We start from the raw sequence: 24,802 nt of genomic DNA, 5'->3' as shown, positions 1-24,802 counted from the left end.
ACTGGAGCTGTGGGTCAGCGGTTGTACCAACTGCACCATTGTGGACTGGACTCCTTTGAGGATAAGAAGGACATTTGTGGCATCTTACTTAGAAATCCTCTTCCCATGCTGATCTTTCTGCCCTAGACCTCCTCAATTGCTCGAGTGACAATAGACAATAGACAATAGGTGCAGGAGTAGGCCATTCAGCCCTTCGAGCCAGCACCGCCATTCAATGCGATCATGGCTGATCACTCTCAATCAGTACCCCGTTCCTGCCTTCTCCCCATACCCCCTCACTCCGCTATCCTTAAGAGCTCTATCCAGCTCTCTCTTGAAAGCATCCAACGAACTGGCCTCCACTGCCTTCTGAGGCAGAGAATTCCACACCTTCACCACCCTCTGACTGAAAAAGTTCTTCCTCATCTCCGTTCTAAATGGCCTACCCCTTATTCTCAAACTGTGGCCCCTTGTTCTGGACTCCCCCAACATTGGGAACATGTTATCTGCCTCTAATGTGTCCAATCCCCTAATTATCTTATATGTTTCAATAAGATCCCCCCTCATCCTTCTAAATTCCAGTGTATACAAGCCCAATCGCTCCAGCCTTTCAACATACGACAGTCCCGCCATTCCGGGAATTAACCTAGTGAACCTACGCTGCACGCCCTCCATAGCAAGAATATCCTTCCTCAAATTTGGAGACCAAAACTGCACACAGTACTCCAGGTGCGGTCTCACCAGGGCCCGGTACAACTGTAGAAGGACCTCTTTGCTCCTATACTCAACTCCTCTTGTTACGAAGGCCAACATTCCATTGGCTTTCTTCACTGCCTGCTGAACCTGCATGCTTCCTTTCATTGACTGATGCACTAGGACACCCAGATCTCGTTGAACTCCCCCTCCTCCTAACTTGACACCATTCAGATAATAATCTGCCTTTCTATTCTTACTTCCAAAGTGAATAACCTCACATTTATCTACATTAAACTGCATCTGCCATGTATCCGCCCACTCACACAACCTGTCCAAGTCACCCTGCAGCCTTATTGCATCTTCCTCACAATTCACACTACCCCCCAACTTAGTATCATCTGCAGAAACAGCACCTCCAGTCCAATGGTACGAACATTGAATTTTCCAATTTCAAGTAATGCTGCCACCATCCCAGTGTGCACCCACATTTCCCACCATCTCCCAAATCCCCTTCCCCCTAATCACACTACTCCTTTCCTCTTCTTCAAACACTCATTATCCCTGAATCCCCACCTCCCTTTTATTCTCCGACCTGTCCCCTCCTCCCTTTCCTCACCCCATCCCTTTCCATCCATATTCCTCCCTCCAGCTTTACATTTCACTCCTCCTCTTCTCTCATTATCTGACACCCTTTTGTCTTCTTTTCACCTTTAGCCTTTGCCACTCAACCAATTGTCAATCAAAAACCCACCTCATCTGTTACTTGCCAGGCTTTGCCCTGCCCTCATCTCTCTTTTCCAGCTTTCTTGCCCCGACACCTATCAGTCTGAAGAAAGGCCTGATCCAAAACATTGTACCCTCTACAGATGCTGCCTGACCTGCTGAGTTCCTCCAGCACTTTGCACATCCGTTGTTTCTTGTGGCTTTGAAACTGAATAGGTTGGAACAGAAATCCACACTGAGGCAAATCCCTCTCGGGTTAAACAAGCGTGATGAATGACTTCTTACATTTGCTAATTTCCTGCATTTGACTCAATACTTGAGATATAAGTTATCTGCTGTTATTTCCTCAATCAGGACGCTTGGCCTAAGGTTGGGTTTTCTTTCTCCCCAGATCACATTGAAGGCATTGAGTTGCCGCCGCTTTCTCCGCTTGCGCCTGCTGTAGAGGAGGACCCCTTGGCCTCTCTGCTGGCGATTGATGACATGCCTGAAGGGGAGACGAGAAAGCGTTCCTCAGAGGAGCTCCGGAACATGTGGCGAAAAGCCATCAACCAGCAGATCCTGTTGCTCCGGATGGAGAAGGAAAATCAAAGGCTGGAAGGTTTGTACTATCATAAGTTTAAATATATATTTTCCATGGGCTTTAAAACACCTGTCATGGACATAATTAGTTGACTTGAGTTCCAGAATTTAGTCCGAGGAAGCTTTGTTCTTCAAATGATGAAGAAACAGGGGTGTCGGAACTGAAGAAACTGCTTATATTATGCTTGGGTAGCTTACAACCCAGTGATATGAACATTGGATTCTCCAATTTTCCAGTTTCAAATAATACAACTCACCCCCTCTATCCCCTCTCTCTTTCCTGTTGCCCCCCCCCCCCCACCCACCTAGGTGTGCACCTATAAGTGTGCAGATGCTGGAATCTAGAGCAAAAACAAACTGTTGGAGGAAGACAGTAGGTCGAGCAATATCTGTGGAGGCAAAGCAATGATCGACGTTTCGGGTTGTGACCAATTGTCTATATTCTGGTAAAATTGGTGAGCAGGTTAGAGAGAAAACAGGCTGAGGCATTTGGAGCAACAGTTTATTTGTTGAAACTTCCAAGGATAATTACAGTATAGTTACCTAACTTGTGCAACCCCCCCTCCCTAAGTTAGTGTTTTCAGTTAGCCGGAGTGAGCCCCCCTGGTCTTAATGTTGCACTGCTGCATGGCATCTGAATGACTAACTTGAGAGATTTTGTTTCAAATGTATCTTGCAGCGAGCAGAGATGAACTTCAGGCCAGGAAAGTGAAACTGGACTATGAGGAATTTGTGCTTTGCCAGAAAGAGGTCTCTGCAGTCTGGGATAAAATGCTGAGCACCCCAGGAAGGGCAAAGGTCAAGGTTGACATGGAGAAGGTTCACACGGCACTTAGTCAAGGTCAGTGCTTGTTTGCCGACTGCAGTTTTCATCACTTGGACCCCTAACCAACTAGTCTCTCCTCAGCTATCAACAATAATTGTTTGTATAAAGGTATTCATATCCTCATAATGTGAATTGGTGAAAAAGAAAATAATAAAATAAATAACCTGATTTAAAATGTCAGTTTTCAAAACAATTTTCAATCCATAACAGTTAATTAGGCCCAATCGATGAACTTTGATCTTGTGCACTGACTTGTCACATGATACTTTATCAAAAGCATGAATATGCAAATACACCACATCTGCGCCCTCACCCGTATCTGTTCTCCCAGTTACATCCTCAGAAAACACTGGTTGGTTTGTCATGAATATTTCCTTTTCATGACTCTGTGTTGATTTTGTCAAGTCCTGTCAATATTTTCCAAGCCCCCAGATACCACATTCTTAATAGATTCTAATATTTTGCCTACATCAGATGTCAGGATAACCAACCTGTAGTTTCCTGTTTTCTTTCTCCCTACTTTACACGTAAATAATACTGCTACATGTGCCACATTTTGATCTCCATTTTGATTCCATATACGATAACATTTTGGAAGATGACAACCAAAGCAATCACTATTTCCATGGGTTCCTCTTTTAATACCCTGGGCTACAGATTATCAGGCCCTGGGGTACAACTATGTTTCAGTCTGTTGTTATCAGTTTCCTTTAATTCCTCATTTTCATTTAACACTTGGTTCTCTACTATTTCTGGGAAGTTATTTGTATCCTCTTCCGTGAAGGCAGAACCAAATAATTTGTTGAATTACTCTGCCATTTCGTTGTTCCTTATTATAAATTCTCCAACTTCTGACAATTAGAGCATAATTGTTGCATTAATCTTTTTTTTCTTACTTTACTTACTTGAAGAAGCTGTATTCTTACACTTAATTTTTGCTCTCTTAATCTCAGTCCAATTTTTTTGCTAAATTCTAAACTCTTATTCAGACGTTACCTTATCTGGCAACTTTCTATGACTCTATTTTTAATCTAATTTGTCCTTAACTTATTTCATTCTTGATGGTTGTTTTTTTTTGCTCGAATTTTTGTGCCAGAAAGGAATGCACAATTATGACAGTTCCTGCATTTTGTCATTAAATGTCAGCCTTCCCTTTCCACTGTCATGTCTTTCGATGAAACTCCCCAGTCTACCAAACCATCTTATATCTCATATTTTCGATTTTCTCAGATTTAAGACTCTAGATTAAATGACTTCATTTTCACTCTGCCTAAAGAATCTAACATGTTATGGTCATTCTTCCTAAAGAAGACTGCGCAACAAGATAGCTATCTAAACCCCTTCTCATTGCAGCATGTCCAATCCTAGGACATTCTATTCCTAGTTAGCTCCTCAACATACTGCTGTAAAAATAAATCCCAGGCACACTCCAGGAATTCATCCTCCATGGTCTTATTGCTTACTTGGTTTTGCCAGTCCATGTGTAGATTATACTATAGTACCCTTGTTACATGTATTCTTAATTTACGATTTGGTCCCATTCCAGGTATTACTACTACTATTTAGAAATTTATAAACAACTCCCATCCATACATTCTGCCGATTAATGCTTCTTAAGTCCAACAAGTCCAACATCTTGATTTTGCAAACCTTTAGAGACCTTTGTTCTAATTTCATACTTCACTGAGAATCTGCTTCCTTTTTGTCTGTTATTCCTTGACGATGAATCCCGACAATCCCGATATATATATATATATTTCTAAATATTGACATATTTGGACATTGTATCGCTTTTTCATTTCATGGCATCATTACCATTCTCTTAAAAAAACATTTAAAAAATTGAAATAACTGCTTAGAATGATGCCATAATGGGTCTCCCAAGACTACAGCTCCAAGCTCCACACAAGCCAATTGCTCATCCAACATGTGTTAACATTTCCAGTTCCTTTCTCTGTGAAATTAGAATCGGTGAATTCAGCTCACTGAGTCCATGCACTGAGTCCATGGGTCAGCAGTTCCATTAATTCCATTCTCTCACACTCTCCATGAGGCTCTGTAGATATTATTTCTCAAGTATCTGCATCATTCCCTTAAGAAAGCATAAGTTGATTCTGCTTTTATTTCACTGTTACAGTCAGTGTGGTCCAGATACCAATTATTTTAAAAGTACATCAGCACTTCTAATTGCAAGACTAATGAAAATCGGCATGTCTCCAATAACTCTTGCCAACTTCTAGGGGATCAATCTCTGCCCAAGACTACATGAAATTGTCGAGAGTTTGGACGCAGCCAATCCATCAGGAAATCTGTATCTCGGTACACATAATACTTTTGCAAACTTTTCCCAGCATTTAAAATCCGTGTCCGTTCATCTATGCACCACTTGCTTATGGGAGCAGCAACCTTCTACCCCATCTACCTCAGTCATACTCCTGTGCACAATTGAAGACCAAAGCAGAGTACACGTTTGGAAGGAAATTTCTACTGCAAATTTGTGAGCACTTAGAACATAGGACAGTGCAGCATCGGAACAAGTCCTTCAGCCCACGATGTCTGTGCCATTCACAGTGCCGACTTTAACTAATCCCATATGCCTGCAAATGGTTTATATCCCTTCATTCCCTACCTGTTCATGTGCAAGTCAACTATTTAGTTATCACGCAAAATTAACATTGTCCGCTTATAGTTTTGATGATTTAATTAACGGTGAGTTGTTACTGGTGTTGTGAGGTAACTGAACAACTTATACCACCGGGGTGCTACATTCTGATCTTAAGGAGGGTGTCCTTCTGTGACCAGGTGTTCCAAAGTGTCGGAGAGGAGAGATTTGGCAGTTTTTGGCTGAGCAGTATCGATTAAGACATCGGTTGGCGGAGAAGCAGCAGCCTGGAGATATCTCATACAAGGAGCTCCTGAAACAGCTGACCACCCAGCAACACGCGATTCTAGTGGACCTCGGTAAGAAAAATTACGACTGATTGTGAGGCAACACAGTGAACTACTTCATCTGTACCAAGGTAGAATTTGAAGGTCCATCATGTGGCTAGCTAGCTGAATGAAAAAGATAATAAGTGTATTGCCCGGCTCATTGAACTATCGTACTCTTTCAAGAAAAGTACTTTAAACCATAGCAGACATTTTTCAATGCAGTACCATTTTGGTAGGTGGTCTGCTTAGACATTATATTCTTATTTTTTAAATTTATAAGTGATTAAGCTACACCTTTTCTTTTCCACCCCAATTGCTTGCATTTCGCCTATAATTATTGTATCTTTCTTTTCTAGTACATTTATTCTGTACATTTTTCTTCAGTTATTTTTTCTTCCAGTTTCATTTGCACTGACAGCTGTGCACTAATTAACGTGTTTTTTAATTAGTTTTCTGAATTTACATTGGCGTATTTGCGACCCAGTGGGTCTCAGATCTGGAACGCCATCATTCTATATCCTGCCGAGACTATTAGATATGTTCGTTGCGTCATCTTTGATTTCAGTGGTAGGACATTTAACACCCCCACTGCTGCACTTAAAAAAAAGGTTTATTTTCGCTCAGCTTATTTCAAGACCTCAGGGTTCCCAGAGCAACGTATAACCATCAAAAAGCTTTCAACACGCATTTGCAGGCTGAGTAGCTATTTCAGTCACCTTGACCTAATACTGAAATCTAAACTGATACCTTAGTACACTACTGGGGGTGTGCTGCACTGTTGGAGGTGGTACTCTTTGCATTGTCCAGTATAACAAAATTTAGCAAATTAAATCAGAAAATGCTTAAAAAAAAAATCTTAGTAAGTCTAGAGCATCCACAGAGAGAGAAATTGAATTATTGTTTCAGATCGATTACTTTTCAGTCGAGACGTTGGCTGTCTCGGGCTTCTTACCAATCCAGGCAGCTCATTCCTGACCTGACGCTGGTGGTCTTGGATTTGCCCCAATGGCTCACTCTTCCTTGAACCTGTGACAGGGGAACACAGCTAGCAGGGAGGCCCCATCCAAGCTAATCCCACTTGCCTGACCAATGTCACTCCAAACCTTTTCTCTTCATGTACCAGTACCTTTTAAATGTTGTTACTGTACCTGACACCAATTTTGGTTCATTTATCCTGGCAGTGGATTTACTAGGGACAACATTGGAGGGGTTTCCCCTGTGCCTTGAGGTGCTTGCTCTGGGTGGTGTAAGTCACGGAAGCATAAAGGGTGGCTGGGAATCCCTGCTGCCTCCCGGACCATAAGCTTGGGATGTGCAGTCTTGATCTTCCAATAATCTTTTCCTTAGACAGCCAAGTATATGACTCCAGATTCACAGCCACGAGGCTGATGTTTAACTGCTGCTTGAAACAGCCCAGCACACGAGTGACTGGGAATTGCTGGTAAATGCTGGTTTAGCCTGTGACGTCCAAATATCTAAATGAGAACTTCACATTATGTGCCACCAAGTACTTTCTCAGTATGAAAAGAATAAAATAGAAACAGAAAATGGTGGAAGCATGTAAAGAAACCTCTCTTCAGTTTCCATTGTGTGTTTTTACAGGGCGAACATTTCCCACCCATGCGTATTTCTCGGCTCAGCTGGGAGCGGGCCAACTCTCGCTGTTTAATCTCCTCAAGGCCTACTCGTTGTTGGACAAGGAGGTGGGCTACTGCCAGGGCGTCAGCTTTGTTGCTGGCGTCCTTCTTCTGCACACAAGTGAGGAGCAGGCCTTCGAAATGTTGAAGTTCCTGATGTACGACTTAGGCTTCCGTAAGCAGTACAGGCCCGACATGATGTCGTTGCAGGTACAGAGCTAATTGCTCAACTTTGCAAAGGAACAACTTTGGATAATCAACCTATTTCTAAAATATGCAATTGTGATTAGTAAGAATGAAGATTTATCAGATTGCTTATTTGTGTTCCCTACGGAAAAAGCACTCCATTTGATGCAAGATTGCCAAGTTTCATTAAGCATCCTTGCACAGATCAGTTGATTTCTGAATAGGAAAGGAATCAAGGGATCTGGTGGTTGTACTAGAAAATGATGCTGTGATCTTAATGCATGGCAAAGTAGGCTCAAAGAGACTGTAGCCTTCACATGCTCCTATTTCTTACATATTTTTATGTACTCATATTTGGAAACGTCGCCTCATATCTTTTGACATCCATTGAGAATCAACATTTAGATTTTCCATGGGTGATTTCAACAACTAAATGCATTAATTGTTAGAGGTGTGAACGTGGAGGGAAATCCCATAGTGGATTTTCAGGGGCTTTTAGATAGGTACATGGATATGAAGGGAATGGAGGGATATGGAGCATGGGCAGGCAGAGGAGATTAGTTCAACCTGACATCATATTTGGCACAAACATTGTGGGCTTAAGAACATGTCTCTGGTGCTGTACTGTTCTATGAAAATTAATTTGTGTAGTTCAATATAATAATGCAATTGTGTTGTGTGCGCATGAGTGAGTGTATGAGGCAGTAGGGTCTGTATGCCTGGGGAAAACCTACTGACCATCACGGTGACCTTTGTTCAGATCCAGATGTACCAGCTATCGAGGTTGCTACACGACTACCACCGGGAACTCTACGTACACCTGGAGGAAAACGAGGTCAGCCCCAGCCTCTACGCAGCCCCATGGTTTCTCACTTTCTTCGCCTCGCAGTTTCCACTGGGATTTGTTGCCAGAGTCTTTGGTAAGTAATCTCTTCAAGTTCTGACCTCCAAACCTGATGAGGTGGCCTGCTGTAGGAAGCATGGGAAATCTATTCTTTGAAATCGAGCAGACTTGGATGAAGAGGATGGAGTATAGCCAATCATTTATTCCCCCCCCCCCCCCCCCCCCAAGCCACGGTATGGAAATTTAATTTTGGCTATGAAGTTTGTTAGCTGTGTTAGCTGGCCATTACAATCTTTACTCAAAAAGAGACAGTAAGTGCTGGAGTAACTCAGCGGGTCAGGCAGAATCTCTGGAGAACATGGATAGGTGACATTTCAGATCAGGACCCTTCTTTAGTCCTAAACACTGAAAAATCATTCCGGTAATCAAAACGTGAAACTTAGGTTTATTATTGTCACATGTACTGAGGTACAGAGAAAAGTGTTGTTTTGCATGGTATCCAATCTAATCAAATAATACCAATAATAATTCAAATAATACTAATCCAATCAGATAATGCTATACATAAATACAATCAAGTCAAATTCAAGTACAATAGGCAGAGCATAGGGACAGATAGAGTAGAGAATACAGTTAACATTGCAGTACACCAGTTCCAGATGTAATGGGGTAGATGTGAATCAGAGACTATCCTAGCTTAGGGAAGCCTGATAACAGAGAGGGAGAAGCTGTTCCTGAGTCTGTGAAGTGTGCTTTCAAGCTTCTGTATCTTCTTCCTGATGGGACCTGGAAGAAGAAGGAATAACTGGTATGGGAGAAGTATTTGATTATGTTGGCTGCCTTACCAAGGCAGTGTGAAGTGTAGATGGAATCAATGGTGGGGAGTCTGGTCTGTGTGATGGAGTGGGCTTCATCTACATCTCTTCTGCAATTTCTTGTGGTCTTGGGCAGAGCTGTTCGCGAACTAAGCAGTGATCAACTCATTCCTCAACATTCACAGGACGTAGATAAAGGATAAAGCACATTACATTTATCCTATAGTTTATCTTACACATTTAGTGTAAGATAAAGTCTGATTAAAGATAGTTCAAAGGTCTCCAATGAGGTAGATGAGAGGTCAGAACTGCACTCTAGCTGATGGTGAAGAAGAGATAGGGGATGCTTTCCTTTATTTGCTAAGGCATATTATTTACGACTATGGTTTTATTATGGTTTTAACTATTGGTTAAGCGCCAGGTTGAATATTGCATATAGTCAAATGTTAACATTTCAAGAAAGATGGCACTGTAGTAGAATGGAGATTTTTGAGGATAGAAACATAGAAAATAGGTGCAGGAGGAGGCCATTCAGCCCTTCGAGCCAGCACCGCCATTCATTGTCATCATGGCTGATCATCCACAATCAGTAACCTGTGCCTGCCTTCTCTCCATACCCTTTGATTCCACTAGCCCTAGGGCTCTATCTAACTCTCTCTTAAATCCATCCAGTGATTTGGCCTCCACTGCCCTCTGTGGCAGAGAATTCCACAAATTCACAACTCTCTGGGTGAAAAAGTTCCTTCTCACCTCAGTTTTAAATGGCCTCCCCTTTATACTAAGACTGTGGCCCCTGGTTCTGGACTCCCCCAACATTGGGAACATATTTCCTGCATTTAGCTTGATGTTGGCAGGACTGGGAATTTTTAGCTGCAAGACAGGATAGGATGGGATGAGATTCAATTTTTCCTTTTGAATGGCGAAGGATAAAGGGAGATTTAATTGAGTTGCATAAAGTAAGGAGGGGTCTTGGATAAGTAGGAAATAACTATTTCTCTTGGCTGAGGGGTTCAAAACCAGGGGAGCATAGGTTGAAAGTAATTGGTAGAAGGGATAGATGGGTGATGAGGAAAAAGTTTTAGATTTTACCAAATGGCCTCCTTTAATCATTAGTATATCATGATTCCATGACATAAGAAAACAAATCTATATTAAGGCTGAAAAAATATAAGAGAAACCTTATGATTCCCTGTTGCTGTTAAACAGTATGGCCACATGGAGGCACCATTGAACCATTTCAGTTCAATAACCATGAGAAACTAGTACATGTATGGTATCTATCAGTCAACTGCTCTGCAATGGCAACATTGACCTTGATGCAGAGTGACTCCCCATTCACTCTTACCTATTACTGATCACTGCCAACCACACTCATCCCAGGAACCTGCTTCCAAGCAGATTTGTACAGGGCCTTCTGGCCATTTTTAAACAAATCTGCCCATGGAGTTGCTCTGACAGCCAGCTAAACCCCTTGGCTGAAATCAGCTGTCAAAGAATGTCCAAGAACAAATAACAGAAAAGATTGGAAATATTCTGCAGGTCACCCAGAGAGTTGTGGATCTGTGGATTTCTCTGCCACAGAATGCAGTGGAGGCCAATTCGCTGGATATTTTCAAGAGAGAGTTGGATATAGCTCAAAGAGCTAAGGGAATCAAGGGATATGGGGAGAAAGCAGGAACGGGGTACCGGATTTAGATGATCAGCCATGATCATATTGAATGGCGGTGTTGGCTCGAAGGGCCAAATGGCCTACTCCTGCACCTATTTTCTATGTTTCTATGTCAGGAAGATTGGAAATACGAACTCTGTTTCTCTCTCTGCTGATGCTGAGTTTTCTGATTTTGTTTAAGATTTTCTACATGCATAGTTTTTTGGATTTCAAAACCTGTTCAAGTGCTTCCATAGTTGTGGAAATTTAAAACATTAAAAAAATATCAAATATTAAACATACTATTAAGAAATTGCATTAAAAAAAATTAAAACATTAATTAGAACAAAATTAATACAGTATATATTTACCCTTTGCCCTTCATCCCTACAGCCATTCCCCTCCATTGAAATTCTCTGCCTCAGAAGGCAGTGGAGGCCAATTCTCTGAATGCATTCAAGAGAGAGCGAGATAGAGCTCTTAAGGATAGCGGAGTCAGGGGGTATGGGGAGAAGGCAGGAATGGGGTACTGATTGAGAATGATCACATTGAATGGTGGTGCTGGCTTGAAGGGCCTACTCCTGCACCTATTGTCTATTGAAATGGATGGAGTTAGTTCTGAGGTTTAGAGGCAGATTTTCAAGCCAAACTGGACAGTTTAGTGTCCAGTTTACAGCATATCAGCTCTGCTGAGGGGTGGGATTTTCATATTCACACATGCTTTCTGACTTCTGAATTTGTGCACAACCAGGAGGCCAAATGCAGACATTTCTATGCAGAATTACTGAGTTTTTTAGCAGAAGATTGACAGAATGTTGAAAGGACTAAGTCATCCTTTGCTGGTGTTTTGACTGTGGTGGACAAGTAATTACCCCGTAAGACTAAGTATCTTGAGCAAAGCTATCTTCACATTGGTTGTGAGCCTCCGACCCATAATTGGCAATTAAAGAGCAAGCTTGTTTCTATGTGCCACTTGTCTTCAGAATATGCAATCACTGAGAGCAAGGTCACGGTTATCAGCTGGGAAACGCAGCCATTTGCTTGGAGCCAAACAGATTGCAGTGTGATTATGAGCAGGTAATATACCTTTGTGATGTTGGCTGAGAAATGGCTATTGTCCATGGAGAGCTCCCTGGTCTTATTTGAAGTAACATCTTGAGATTCTTCTGTATTCATTGGGAGGGCAGGCGCAATGTTGCTGTGGGGTTTTATTTCTGAAAAGGTGGCACTTGCTGTTCTGCAGTGCTCCTCTACCATGGGCTGTGAGCCTGGAGTCATGTAATTTCTTCTTTATGAGAGGGACTTGAACCCACAACTTCCGAGATGAGAAAGATGATGCTGGAGGATGGTGACTCTCTGCATGCTATCCCAGAGGATGATCTCTTATCATTTGATACTATTGCTCATCTCGTTTAAATCTCTTTTCTACTTGCATATCCAGCATTATTTCAAGTTGTTATTCTGTACTCTCTATCTCTCTCTTTGCTCAACTTATAGCACTTGAGTTTGGCTTGATTGTATTTATGTATAGTATTATTTGATTGGATAGCATACAGGCAAAGCTTTTCACTGTACCTTACCACCGGTGACAATAATAAACCTAATCTAGAGGTGAAAGTATTTCTGACTGAGTCGGTGTGAAGAAGGGTTCTGACCCAAAATGTCACCAATTCCTTTTCTTTAGAGATACTGCCTCACCTGCTGAGTTACTCCAGCATTTTGTGTCTGTCTTCTGACTGAGCCACGGCTGTTGGGATGCACCCATTATGCATTCCTATTGAGAATGTGGCTCGATTCACCTTGTGACTCAGTCAATGGGTAGGATTAGTCTCTATTGATTAAAACCTGATTGTGCAAGCTTAAACTATCCACATTTCTTGACAATTATCTTTTATCTTCCTCGTCTTGGCAAGTGTACAAAGAGGAAAGTTGGAAATTAAATACAAGTTTAAATGCTAATGTTGGATTTAATTTGATATTGGAGAATAAGTTAAGTACTCGGAGAATAAGTTAAGTCAAGTGCTATGATGCACAACTTAATCAGAATCTGAATCACAATAACCTTTATTGTCATCCAAAAAAAACCAAGTCTTTTGGACGAAATTCCGTTACCCACAGTCTAACAATAAGAGCAATAAAAATAAGCAATAACACACACAATCACAAACCGACACAAAACAAAAAAAAGAAACATCCATCACAGTGAGTCTCCTCCAGTCACCTCACTGTGATGGAAGGCCAGAATGTTTTTTCTCTTCCCCTGCCGTCTTCTCCCGCGGTCAGGCTGTTGAAGTCCGCAGTGGGCCGACCCAAGCCCCGCGATTCGGGGCGGGCGAGGACGCTGCCGCTGCCGGAGCTCCCGATGTCGGCCCCCACCCAGGGGCCTGCGAGCTTCCGATATCCACGCGGCCCGCGGCCGAAGCCTCCGGAGCCTCCGAAGACGAGTCGCAGCTGCTCTCGCAGCGCCACCATAGCCTCCGAAGGCAGCCAGCTCCGCAGATGGTATGCTATCTGCGAACCAGAGCCCAGGTGGTCCCAGGTGGAGGCCGCCAGCTCCAGGTGTTTGGCCCATGGTGGGCCGCAGCGGGAACTTAAATATTGTTTTGAGCCAATCTTGGTTTGCTCACTTGGAAATCAGAACAGGATAGTAAAAGCTGTGATGCAGAATGTGTAGGAAGGAACTGCAGATGCTGGTTTAAACCGAAGATAGAAGGGTCTCGACCCGAAACGTCACCCATTCCTTCTCTCCAGAGATGCTGCCGGTCCCACTGAGTTACTCCAGCTTTTTGTGTCTATCTGTGGAGTGTTGCTGATGTTTGTTGTTTCCTTGCTGTTATGTGGTGGATTTCAATGCATGCACACACACACAGAGCTCTGGAGTATCTGTGCTTCCGATACAACTGTGTGCGCATTCACGATAGGCCGCAAGAGAACTTATGGGAATGTGCCTTAACTCAATGGGGTAATCGCCCAGGGTGGCAGCCTAATATTCATGACCTCAGCTCCTGGGCAATTGCAAGTCCTCTCCACGGCCGACTAGGTTACAGGATAGCATTGGAGAATTCTTAAGAATGGCGCCTGAGCGACATGTGGATTGTGGTGTCTGACAGTGTTGATGAGTAATACTCTCGGAGTAATACTCCAAGTGTTGACGAGTAATACTCTTCTGAACAGTATGCAGTTTTTTCCATGAGTAAGCTGCTTAAGTAAAAGGCGCCTGTGGGATCTTCTTGCAGGAACTGGCTTGTCTGGGGTCCTATGATTTTGCAGCAATGTCATGTCATATTTAATTCGAAGACATTAAAAAAAAATCTAGTTCCATGTTTACTTAAAAGTTTCCACTTGCGAGCAAATGTATAGGTATTTTAACTTGATATGAACTGTTCTGACTAACATGAAACCTGTGTATCTCTGTTCTCTCTTCCAAACAAAACAGATATAATGTTTCTTCAAGGGACAGACGTGATATTTAAGGTGGCCCTCAGCCTGCTCAGCAGTCATGAAGCATTAATTCTGCAGTGCGACAGCTTTGAGACCATTGTCGAATTTGTGAAGTCCACCATTCCAAATCTGAGTCACTCACAGATGGAGAAGACTATTATCCAGGTAACAACGACATTAGTTAGCACTAAAAACAGAGACAGGATTCGCATTGATGTGACCTTCTGATGATTTACAGAGAGAGGATGCAGCAAGTCTGCAGAGAACCCTATAATCTCTGTGACTGTGATCCTAATTATCTGCACCCCCATCCTCAACTCCCCCACATGGAAAAAAAACTAATTAAAATAAACTTTTTTATCTTTGCACTTCCTGCATTTGATCTGTCACTGAAAATTAATTGCCAATCAATAGTGTTTAGATTAATTCTAAGGGCATTCTTTAAAACAGAAGGCATAGATAACATGCTGTAGGAAGGATGCTGTTTGAAATCGAAGATAAACACAAAATGCTGGAGTAACTCAGTGGGACAGGTGGCATTTCAGGATAGAAGGAATGGGTGACGTTTCGGGTCGAGACTCTTCTCCAGTCTGAAGAAGGGTCTCGACCAGAAACATCACCCATTCCTTCTATCCAGAGATGCTGCCTGCCCCGCTGAGTTACACCAGCATTTTGTGTCTAGCATAGATAATGTGTTCAGGATGGACATATGAAAATATAGCATTTTTGTGCATTTCAACTGGAATATATCCTTGTGAGATACTGGTTTTAAACTGAACACTCTTCCTGATACAGCATTTCTGCATTTTTATTACCCAAGTGCCTGCTTCTGATGTAATAAAGAAACTGTGGCCATAAATACAGTTGTGTGCTGTTCCATAAATCCCGCTGTTGCACACTGTAAGGCCATTAATAGTCAAGCATTACTCAAAGGGTGCAATAAAGGTAATGTTGCTTGCAATTTACAGACTCGTCTTGAAGTATTTGACCTCGATAAAGAAAGCGTCGAAGGTTTATGACACTGTTGATCACTTGAGTACTGCTGTTAGCACAGTTGTGTGCAACACAGTCGATATTTGTTCAGTATGGTTTATTGCTTGTTTAACACAGCATTATACAATATATTTATGTAGCACAGTTGTGCAGTGCTTCAGGGACTCTTCTCGCTGAACCTTGTTTAGTCTTCCATTCATGAGAAGTAGGCATAGCTTTCAAGGCCAGCATTCATTACCCATCTGGTCAAGGTATTCCCACACTGCCGTTGGGCAGGGCGTATTTAATTGTCAATCTATTTCCAAATTGAGATGTTTTATGATAAGCAGTTGGTGGTCCCAGGCACCTGCTGTTCTTGCCCTTCTTTCTGGTTGGAGTCATAGGTTTGGGAAGTGCTATGGGAATAGTCCAGATATGTCATTACAGTGCTTCTTGTACATGCTAAAGTTTGGGGTAGCTGATGAGATTCCATTTAGTTTGCTGACTTTATTCTTGATGAATTTATCTTCCTTAAATATTGTTGGAACTGCCTTCACCCAGGCAAGCGGACAGCTTTTATCCACAGTCCTGACTTGTGTACGGAAAGACTCAAGGAAGTCGGGAACTGAGTCGCATGCCATTGATTATCCGATCCCAAACTTATCTTGTGTGCTGAGGATTTATGTGGCCTTCATGGTAACCTCAGTAATGTTGGGGATCCATTGATATTCTTGCTGTTGAATTTCATGCATAGGTCATTGCGTGTCGGTGGTGGATGTGGTCTAGATATCAGTTCAGTTAGTTCAGTTTAATTTATTGCCATGAGTACCGAGCTTTTGTTGCATGCTGTCCAGTCAGCGGAAAGACTGATTACAAATGATTACAATTGAGCCATTTGCAGTGTGTAGATACATAAATGGAATAACATTTAGTGCAAGGTAAAGCCAGCAGCCAGATATCATGCAGTACAAATGTTATTTGTCATTTATCAATCCAAACATGAATATTAGGCCTGAACTGTTTCATTTGAGGAGTTGCAAATAGGATTGAACATTGTTCATTCGTAAGTGAAAATCCCTTTCTCTGACCTTATGATGGAAGCATGTGTCTAAGTCAAGGACTGTTAAAAGTACAACTGTAGTTAGACACAAAAAGCTGGAGTAACTCAGTGGGTCGGGCAGCATCTCTGAAGAAAAGGTGACCTTTCGGGTCGAGATCCTTCTTCAAACATCACCTATTCCTATTCTCCAGAGATGCTGCTTGACCCACTGAGTTACTCCAGCTTTTTGTGTGTATCTTTGGTGTAAACCATCATCTGCAGTTCCTTCCTACACAAAGGTACAACTGTGATGGTGATCCTCCCCTGTTATAGCCAGTCATATCTTGTCACGTCGGTCTGCAGAAGCGCCTCGCCCATTTTGCTGTTGCACCACCTCTTGCATTTCCTTCCCAACATTTTCTGGCTACATCATTTCCACCAAAGTTCTTAACAAAGGTTATTTAAAATGTTTCTTCCACCTCTACTTTGGAACAATAGATGCGTTGATCCAACAATACTTTCATTTAGAAATGATTGTCTTTATTTAATGTTCCCTCCCTGACCCTAGCCTACCCCATTTCTAACTCCTTCATAATCCTCTGACTTAGGCCACTGGTGTGTCCCTGATTTTTTTTAAATTAACCACTTCACCATTGATGGCCATGCCTACTGAGAACAAGATTCTCACTATAAATTCTTTTCATCTCTCTACCCCTTTCCCCTTTAAGGCACAGCCAAAAGCCTACTGTCTTGCTCAAGCTTGATTGAAGGCTGGATTTTATGTTGAGGCCACAAATTGCATCATTACCAGATTCCTGAGTCGTAGGACTTCTAGGTCTAAGTTCTAGTAATTCAATTGCATTCACATTTCGAAACCAGTAATCTCGAAACTGACACGGAAGCTGGAGATGAACTATTGTTTATGTGAGGGCGATTCCTGAACAGAGTGAACTATCCAGGTATATTTAAGGCCAGAGGAGCTACGGTTTGTGTCAGGCTAATATCAGACGATACTATGAAGTTGTTATTGCTCTTTCAGCCATTAATATAATTTTGTCATTGGTGGAACACGGAACTTATCACAAATTCATGTTTCGCAATAACTTTTATTTAAATATTGCTGCCAAGGCCACAGTTCAGTTTCAGTCATAAAACAAAACAGCAAATGAAATCTTCAAACCGTGATGACTTTAAAAAAAAAAAGAGATAGTATTGGTAACAGCTTTTGGTGAAATCATTTTCCGGTTGCATTGCAGGTCTGTGAGATGGATATCTCCAAACAGCTCCATGCATACGAGGTGGAATACCATGTTCTTCAAGACGAGATGGTGGAGGGTGCGTCGCCGTGTGATGATGGGGATCGCTTGGAGAAGCTGGAGAGAGCAAACATTCAGCTCAAGAGACAGAACATGGAGTTACTGGAGAAACTCCAGGTAACAGCAGGGGCATTTGTAATTTAATTGAGCTTGATGCTAGTAAGTCATGGTGCAAAAGTCCTAGGTAATGCTTTCAAATTGGCTGATTTCCATTTTTTTTTTAACAAGCAAAATTAATACCATGCTGATGACATGTGGTGACCATTACTGTCTACCTTGAAGCTCTCCACAGTTCCCTATTAATCTGTCATGTTATATGTTCTGTAATTCAGACTAATCTCTTAGATATGATGCTGTTCTTCTTTTCTGCCAGTATGAAGGAAAGAAAATTAGTTAATCAATCAATTCATTCATTCATTTGCATGTAACTAATGCTTTTATGTTCGCGGGAATCCCAAAGGTCTCAGTGACTGGTCTTGTGACATGCAGTATAATGTGGATAAATGTGAGGTTATCCACTTTGGTGGCAAGAACAGGAAAGCAGACTATTATCTGAATGGTGGCCGATTAGGAGAAGGGGAGATGCAACGAGACCTGGGTGTTGTGGTACACCAGTCATTGAAAGTAGGCATGCAGGTGCAGCAGGCAGTGAAGAAAGCGAATGGTATGTTGGCATTCATAGCGAGGGGATTTGAGTATAGGAGCAGGGAGGTTCTGCTGCAGTTGTACAGGGCATTGGTGAGACCACACCTGGAGTATTGCATACAGTTTTGGTCTCCTAATCTGAGGAAAGACATTCTTGCCATAGAGGGAGTACAGAGAAGGTTCACCAGATTGATTCCTGGGATGGCAGGACTTTCATATGAAGAAAGACTGGATAGACTCGGCTTATACTCGCTGGAATTTAGAAGATTGAGGGGGGATCTTATAGAAACTTACAAAATTCTTAAGGGGTTGGACAGGCTAGATGCAGGAAGATTGTTCCCGATGTTGGGGAAGTCCAGAACAAGGGGTCACAGTTTAAGGATAAGGGGGAAGTCTTTTACGACCGAGATGAGAAAGTTTTTTTTCACACAGAGTGGTGAATCTGTGGAATTCTCTGCCACAGAAGGTAGTTGAGGCCAGTTCATTGGCTATATTTAAGAGGGAGTTAGATGTGGCCCTTGTGGCTAAAGGGATCAGGGGGTATGGAGAGAAGGCAGGTACGGGATACTGAGTTGGATGATCAGCCATGATCATATTGAATGGCGGTGCAGGCTCGAAGGGCCGAATGGCCTACTCCTGCACCTATTTTCTATGTTTCTATGTTTCTATGTACTGTTTTGGCAAATGCATCAACTTGCATTTGGCAAGATACCATAAAATAGCAATCAACAGCTCTTGAGTTTACTTATTGACAATGGCACAGGGTATGGTTTGCCCATGGATCCTTAATCTCCTGAGATAAGTACTGATGACGCTGCCCCCCTGTGGTACAACACTGTGGTGACAGCCGAGATCACATGCCGAAGATGTGGAATAGGATTGAGTGTTCTTCTTCCCGGAGGCAATGTTGCTGTTCAGTCGTAGCTCAAAATGCCCCTGGGGGCAATCATAGCTCAGGATGGAAACTAGTGTTGGCTGCAAAAGCAAAGGTAGAAACATGCAGGCTAATCTTTCGAGTTGACATCCATTGCAACCTCAAATGGCTAGAACGTCAGAGGTGATCCTCCATTTGGTGGCCATGGACAAAATGCATCCACCAGCAAGACAGGATATTATCTTCCATCTGAGGAGAAGAGTTCACTCCAGTGGCATTAAAATGCAAAGACAATTAGGTGACTTATGTCTCTACTTTGGGACAAATTGAAATGAATCTCTCACACATCAACTTGCCATTATAATAATTCCACCGATGGGAGATTTATTGTCTGAACTTAAGGAAGTAGTGATCTTGAGGGATAGAAATCAGTGGTTGCCAGCTGACCTGCTCTCTATGTAAAGGAGGATCCACAGCCATCATCCTTTACTCATATCAGTCTTCCTGTCAATGCCTTCCTGACAGCAGGACGTTCAGCTGGACAGACTCCCAGAATGTGAAATGGAAGCCCCTTTTGGGACCCTCTCACAGCAATTGGCTCTTAACCATCTTTTGAAACTGCCAAGCAAGTGCTCGGTTTTGGAGAAAATAGAAGTGGGCAATCAATGCCTAGTCTTGCTCAGGAATGCACATATCCTGTGAATGAATTAATGAAGTGACTATTTCCAAGCTGTTTGGAACTCGGTGTGTGCTACTGGAGAACCTGCAAAGCTCCCTGATGGAGCTTTGTGAGCTGCAAGTTGATCACCGCCTGGTTGAAAGAGGCCCTTCGACCCATCAAATCCATACCGATCGTCCATTCACGTTAGTTCTACGTTATCCCACTTTCGCATCTGCTCTGTACACCCCAGGGGCAACCCTTGTAAAGCGTCTTTGAGTGTTTGAAAAGCACTATATAAATGTAATGCATTATTATTATTATTATTAATAGTGGCCATTTAACCTACAAACTGGCGCATGTTTGTGATCTGAAAGGAAACCGAAGAACCCAGAGGAAACCCATGTGGTCACAGGGAGAATGTGCAAAATCCACACTGACAGTGCTGAGTTCAGGATCAAACCCAGGATTTTGTTGCTGTGAGGTGGCAGCTCGACCAGCTGCGCCACTGTGCTGTCCTTTGATTATGAGGTTGTGGGTGTAGGAGTAGAGAGTAAACTTGTGACAGGATCCTCTTTCTTGGTTACCATTCAGTGACAAGCGGTTTAAGATAACAATGGATCTGTGGAAATTTGCTGAAGACTGAGTGTTATTCCCACCCCGACCAAGGTCGAAAAACTTTCAGTGGAACTCACGGTGGAATAGCAAGTGGAACGAAGCAGAGATGCCGAGAGGGATCCTGAGGTAGCTAGGCATCAGGGGGTTGGGCAGGGGGAGAAAACAGTAGATTTATAGGAGAGGGTGGGAATTGGGGGACAGGAGCACGAACAATGAGGGATTTGCCAACCACTGTTAAATGGACTACTGATGTTCTGCCTCATTCCTTAAACACTTTCTGACTTCCTTCCACAGGCCACACGCTTTAAGATACAGAACCTGGAGTCCAGCATTGAGAGCATTCTGAGCCGCGAGAATAAAATGAAGCTCCAGATCCGTTCGATGGAGCAGGAGAAGCAGGCCCACCTAAAGACGATAGAACACATGCGCAAGTACTTGCCCCCGGATGTCCTCTCTGATGGGGACCACCAGCCCAGGAAGAACTCTGGGATTTTCATGTCAAGAAAGTCAGAATCGGTGGATGAAGAGGCGGACAGTTGCAGAGTCAAAATAGGAAATAATAAGCCATGAGGAAGGGAATGCAACAAGTAGAATCCCTGTAGCCATCATCAGGAGGGAAGTGTACGCTCTACCAGGCCTTTGAGTCGCTGCTTCACTTGGCACGTGGCTCAGAAGATGTAATCAAAGGCCTTTGTAAAGACTGGGGAATGTAGAAAGCTTGGTATCCAAAGTCCCCTTTTGCAACAAAAAAAAAGCAAAATAACTTTAAAACTCCCATTGTCGGACCACTCGATGTTTTTTTGCAAGGAAAGCATTACAGTGGGACACTGAAAAATGTAACCCCGCGGCGACTGCAGCTGCCGTGGTATAGATGTTCTCTGGTCCTGAAGCAGGGATCGAGATGCTTGATCCTAAGACGAAAGGACAGGGTGGTGTTTCTGTGACGACTATTCTTTTCCTGCCGTATTTAGTCACTGGGATGAGGGGGTGCAAGTCAACTCTTAGAGAAATCATGTTGGGGAGAAATTAATGCATTTCCCCTGCAAAGAAACTGAGTGCTTTTCATCTGATCTGCAGTGGATACAAATAATCGGAACAATTAACTTCTTCACGACTTCAAATGGTTGGCAGCTGTCAAAGAATAGTGAGGGAGCACAGTTTAATCAGCTCCTCCTTGAATGCCAGAACTTGAACAAGTGCCAAATCCCACTGCTTTCACATCAGTTGATGCTTCAGACTGCCATTAAATTGGAATCACTTCCTGAAGCCACATACCAGCTAAAGTCTGAAGAAGGACACTATTAAGCAAGGAAGTAAACACAAAAATCGGAACTGCGCTTTCATCCAACCAATACTGTTTCATTCAACCAATGAGTTCTACAGTGTTTAATCCTCCACTGTTTGTGTTTGTTATAAATATAACCAAATCATATAAAATATCTATACACTATGTAACGGTGCAGTTTATGTAAAACAAAGTCTATTTTCTCCTTAACAGTGTCTGATGGTGTTTGAAACATCTTCCAACAAGCCAACTTAATGAAATTCAAATAAAAAGAGGAAAATAACTTTAAACGGCTGGTTCATTGAATTAAGTGACACAGAATTGCTTATGTTTTGGTCTAGTAAGTAACAAAACACAATGAATAATCATGCATTGTGCCACGTGTGTTTTCACTAATCCAAGGCACGGTGAAGTACAAACAATACATTGGGGCCAAGTTTCATGTGTAATCTCATAGTGTATGGCTTGTCATTTTTAACCAGTATCTCCCGTTAGGGACAGATTGCCCTCAAGTGGAGGTAAGGGGATGGGCACCACAGCACTGACATTATGCAATTGAAAATGGACCCCGAGGGTGAAGATCACGATGGCCTGGTGGACTGATGGCCCAATCTAATAGGAGGCTTGCTTTGCAGAAAGATGACCTCTGAATCAGGAAGGAAGAAAGTGGCATTGTCAGTGGTGCAGTTCTTGACACTGTCATCAGGAAGGAAGAAAGTGGCATTGTCAGTGGTGCAGTTCTTGACACTGTCCCAGCCAGGCAAGAGTACAGCTTCACCTTCCACGTACTTGCGGCAAAAAAATCAAAAGAGTGGCCAATCCTGAGTTGCTGCAGATCATTCAGGTCCATGCAACATCTTCTGAATATTTTCATTCCTTTTTCAGTCTGGTCAACCTTTCCCTAAACATTGGCTGTACATGCGATACCAAATTAAGTTCACTATATTAAATGAAAGTTGTTATTTTTCTATAACTGTTGGAGATAAGTAATATTTGTGCCTAATAATTATTCAAAATCAATCCATTCTCCAACAAAAAATTGACCTGAAAATCTTGTGATGTAATGAAAATGAAGGAAACCAATATTTCAAAGCGATGGGCCGGATTGCCCGCTCCTACTTTTTCTTATGTTCCTATTCCACTGCAATTAAGAAGAGTTTTCTGCACTGCTTATAATTACCATTAAATTAGTTCATTCAAATTTTTAACTTGTATATAGGCTGTAGTTGAATTGGCCTTTATTGGCTGGACCACTTGTGGCTCAATTTCTGATGTGATGACTGGGTGAATGCAAGGGGGGAGTGTAACTCAGCAAGCCTGATTCACAAGAGTCCAAGTTTCCTATCAATGTACATAATTCATGCTGATCTCTTATGTCCACTGTTCTGGTCGAGGTTGTTAAATGAGATTACCTGCAGGTACCTAGAAAAAATGATGCGGAATGTCTCCAACTTTAGGGCAGCACATTGGCATAGCACGTCGAGCTGCTGCCTCACAGTGCCAGAGACCCAGGTTCACTCATGATCTTTGGTGCTGAAAGTGTGGAGTTAGCATTTTCTCCCTATGCCCACATGGGTTTCCACTGGGTGCTGTGATTTCCTCCCACATCCAAAGACTTGCAGGTACATTGGCCTCTGGAGATTGCCTCAAGTGAGCAGGGAGCAGATGTGAAAGCGGGATAACATAGAACTAGCATGACCAGGTGATTGATGGTCGTCGTGGACTCTGTGGCCTGATGGACCTGTATCTCTAAATTAAACATTTAGGAAACATGTTGGAATCCAGGATTCCCAAAGAAGAATTATGATAGAGAAATTAAAACGGGCAGCACGGTGGCGCAGCGGTAGAGTTGCTGCCTTACAGTGAATGCAGCGTCTGAGACAGGTTCGATCCTGACTACGGGCGCCGTCTGTACGGAGTTTGTACGTCCTCCCCGTGACCTGCGTGGGTTTTCTCTGAGATCTTCGGTTTCCTCCCACACTCCAAAGACGTACAGGTATGTAGGTTAATTGACTGGGTAAAATGTAACTATTGTCCCTAGTGTGTGTAGGATAGCGTTAATGTGCGGGGATCGCTGGGCGGCGCGGACTCGGTGGGCCGAAGGGCCTGTTTCCGTGCTGTACCTCTAAATCTAAATCTAGAAGCCTTTATTTTTCTGACAATGACACTGATTGCTAATTAAGTTGGGCTTCATCACTGTGATGAATTGTGTTTGGGAGTTAGAGATTCCCTTGCTTGTTTATGTCGCAATTATTAACCACAAAATGATAGGTTTTGATGTATTCATTAAATAATTCCTGATGGATAAACTGTGCCTCTTCCTACCATTCCCACTATTGTGGATGCTTGAGTGCTCTTTTTACAGTATTTAATAAGTTTTTTGAATCAGTTATATTATTCTCTCAAAATCTGTCACATTTTCTGCTCTGACAGCGTTTGTTCATGTCCCACCTTCCAGTGCCGAAATACTATCTGCTGCTATGCCTGCAATTCCATGTCAGTGGAATTCTTTATTTCAATTAAAAATTTCTATTGATTTTTGTTATTGCAAGCTGTACCACAAAACTTAACAGCTGCGATATTACGGAGGCAAATTTACTGATTCCATGAGGGCTCTTGGCGTAAGCCTTCACATAAAAGTAAATCAAATATAATGGAAATGTGATCCATTGCACTAAGCAACCCTGGTTATCGGTTGCCAAAGAACTTAACTAACAGTGGAGATTTGACACATGCTTCTAATTATGTGGCACATCATTATATACATCATATGGTCACTGGCTCCTAGTCATAATGCTAATTTTTGCTTTAAACAGATTGCAATGCATCGGCACTCGGGTTGCAATGCATCGGAGTTACATAATTAAGAAGTTCATTCTATTTGCAAAGGCTCTTAGACTAGATTTATCTATTTCTTGGATGATTGAATTCCTTTTTGCTAGCAGAAGCAAAAAAAAGCAATACCAACCTTTCAATGTCTTTTCAAACAGTGCATTTTCCGTAACTAGAGTAGTCATATTTTCTTATCGCACAGAATGAGGCCATTAGGCCCATTGAAATTCTGCCAGCTCTCAGGGCTTGCTGCTC

General features: G+C 42.5%; 1 protein-coding gene across 1 annotated transcript in view; it reads left to right on the top strand.

Annotated features, from left to right (window-relative positions):
- Window positions 1-21,986, top strand: part of LOC144595156 (TBC1 domain family member 4-like) — a 177,847-nt gene extending 155,861 nt beyond the window's left edge. Inside the window, 8 exon segments of the mRNA XM_078402293.1 lie at window positions 1,790-1,999; window positions 2,660-2,821; window positions 5,609-5,767; window positions 7,340-7,584; window positions 8,321-8,480; window positions 14,304-14,473; window positions 17,576-17,752; window positions 20,725-21,986. Coding sequence (XP_078258419.1) covers window positions 1,790-1,999; window positions 2,660-2,821; window positions 5,609-5,767; window positions 7,340-7,584; window positions 8,321-8,480; window positions 14,304-14,473; window positions 17,576-17,752; window positions 20,725-21,000 — 1,559 coding nt within the window. The 3' untranslated portion in view covers window positions 21,001-21,986.
- Window positions 21,987-24,802: the final 2,816 nt, after the last annotated feature.

The sequence above is a fragment of the Rhinoraja longicauda genome, chromosome 7 (genome assembly GCF_053455715.1).
Source record: "Rhinoraja longicauda isolate Sanriku21f chromosome 7, sRhiLon1.1, whole genome shotgun sequence".
In the NCBI taxonomy this organism is placed as follows: domain Eukaryota; kingdom Metazoa; phylum Chordata; class Chondrichthyes; order Rajiformes; family Arhynchobatidae; genus Rhinoraja; species Rhinoraja longicauda.
Note: the sequence above shows the minus strand (reverse complement) of the source record. Positions and strands in the feature narration are given on the sequence as shown.